This window comes from Cyprinodon variegatus, unplaced genomic scaffold (genome assembly GCF_000732505.1).
Source record: "Cyprinodon variegatus isolate N-32 unplaced genomic scaffold, C_variegatus-1.0 Scaffold0, whole genome shotgun sequence".
Taxonomy (NCBI): Eukaryota; Metazoa; Chordata; class Actinopteri; order Cyprinodontiformes; family Cyprinodontidae; genus Cyprinodon; species Cyprinodon variegatus.
Window position 1 is genome coordinate 4,226,656 of NW_015150453.1, and position 1,665 is coordinate 4,228,320.

Here is a 1,665-nt window from a genome sequence, read left to right on the forward strand (position 1 = left end):
TTTTTTTTTAGGAGAGAATATGGCAATTTATGGAAAAGCCTCCCAGTCAACAGTTTATCCAGGAGCCATTGCCAACAATGCTATTGATGGGAACCGTGAAGCTCGCTTTGACCTCGGTTCCTGCAGTGCCACAAATAATGACTTTAATCCCTGGTGGAGACTGGACCTGGGGAAAACCCATAAAGTGTTCTCTATTAGCATAACCAACCGGTTAGAAGTTCACACTCGAATTAATGGAGCTGAAATTCGTATTGGAGATTCACTTGACAACAATGGAAATAACAATCCCAGGTAGGTTTCAGTCTTCTTTGAAAAAAATAAGTAAAATATTTTGTAGTAAATCTTACTTACTTCTCATATTTTGCCATTTTTTGTTAAAATGAAAAAAAAAAACCTTTTCCACTGACAGATGTGCTGTGATCTCTACCATCTCTCCTGGTTTTACTGAAACCTTTCAGTGCAACGGCATGGATGGTCGATTCATCAACATTGTCATACCTGGACGAAATGAGTTTCTCACTCTGTGTGAGGTGGAGGTGTATGCATCTAGACTAGATTAAAAACAAATGTTAGATGAAAGGTGTATTATTTTTATAGATATAAGTCTGCACAACCTAAATTACAAGGTTAGTGTCTGATGAAAGTAATTAAAGCTTTAACAAAATGGCCTACAAGAGGGCAGGAAAAGTCTCTCAATCAACTGAGTGTTCTTTTTCAGTTTTTTTAAAAGGTGGGTACAGCTGGAGAAAAAAATGGAATTTATTAAAATAAGCAGGAAGTTTGATGTTTTTAGTAAAATAAGTTGCAAAGATTTGTCTGTGTGATCACTTGTGAGCTTCTATATGTTTGGTGAACATTTAAAATGGTAGCTACAAATGAATTTGTATTTTAGTCTTAGCTTGTTTTAGTTAACAGTGTTTTTTATACTTGAAATAATAAATTGCATACTACTTAAAAGCTCAAAAAAATCTGTTGTATTTTTTGTGAAGAACAGGCTTTATTTTTACAAAATTAATTACCTTTATTCCCCGTAGATTTTATAATTAAGTTAGATTCAATTTAATAATAATTTACTTATCCTCGATGAGAAATTTAATTTAGTAGTGCATGTTCAAGAACACAAAGACACGAAAGACAAAGCATAGAATATATACATGGGGGTACTTGGCATCCGAGGCCTTGCAGATTGAAATACGTGAGGGGAGGAAAAAACTAATGTTTAAAGATGTAGGGAAATCATATTTAAATGTCAAATCATTCTGGCCAAAACATGTATATAAATGTACTCTTTATCAGACAATATTGTCCCAAAATTTAGAAAATTACTATAAAAAAAAAAAAATCCTGTCTTACAATTTGTGTTTTATGTTTTGTTATCTTATGCAGGCCAGTTAGTTATACGTCAGCCATTACACCTAAATTCGGCCAATCACATATCAACGGTCATCTGTCAATTTTTTTTGGTCATAGCATCTTGATTCATATGTTGCAGCTAATATATGCAACGGTTGAAATAAGAAATAAGAATCATTTACTTTACCATTGAGTTCCGTCCCAGTGTTCACGGGGATGGACGTCTGTGTCTTCAGCAGGCGTAGATCTAACAGAACTGGCAGCATTGCGAGGCAAGGGCTCAAACATGTACTGCTGTAAGCCTTCTACACC

At 34.5% G+C, this 1,665-nt stretch overlaps 1 protein-coding gene across 1 annotated transcript in view; it reads left to right on the forward strand.

The window, feature by feature from the left end:
- Window positions 1-575, forward strand: part of LOC107082364 (fucolectin-like) — a 5,413-nt gene extending 4,838 nt beyond the window's left edge. Inside the window, exons 5-6 of the mRNA XM_015371060.1 lie at window positions 12-291; window positions 410-575. Of these exons, the coding sequence (XP_015226546.1) occupies window positions 12-291; window positions 410-560 (431 nt within the window). The 3' untranslated portion in view covers window positions 561-575. The remainder of the gene's footprint in view (window positions 1-11; window positions 292-409) is intronic.
- Window positions 576-1,665: the final 1,090 nt, after the last annotated feature.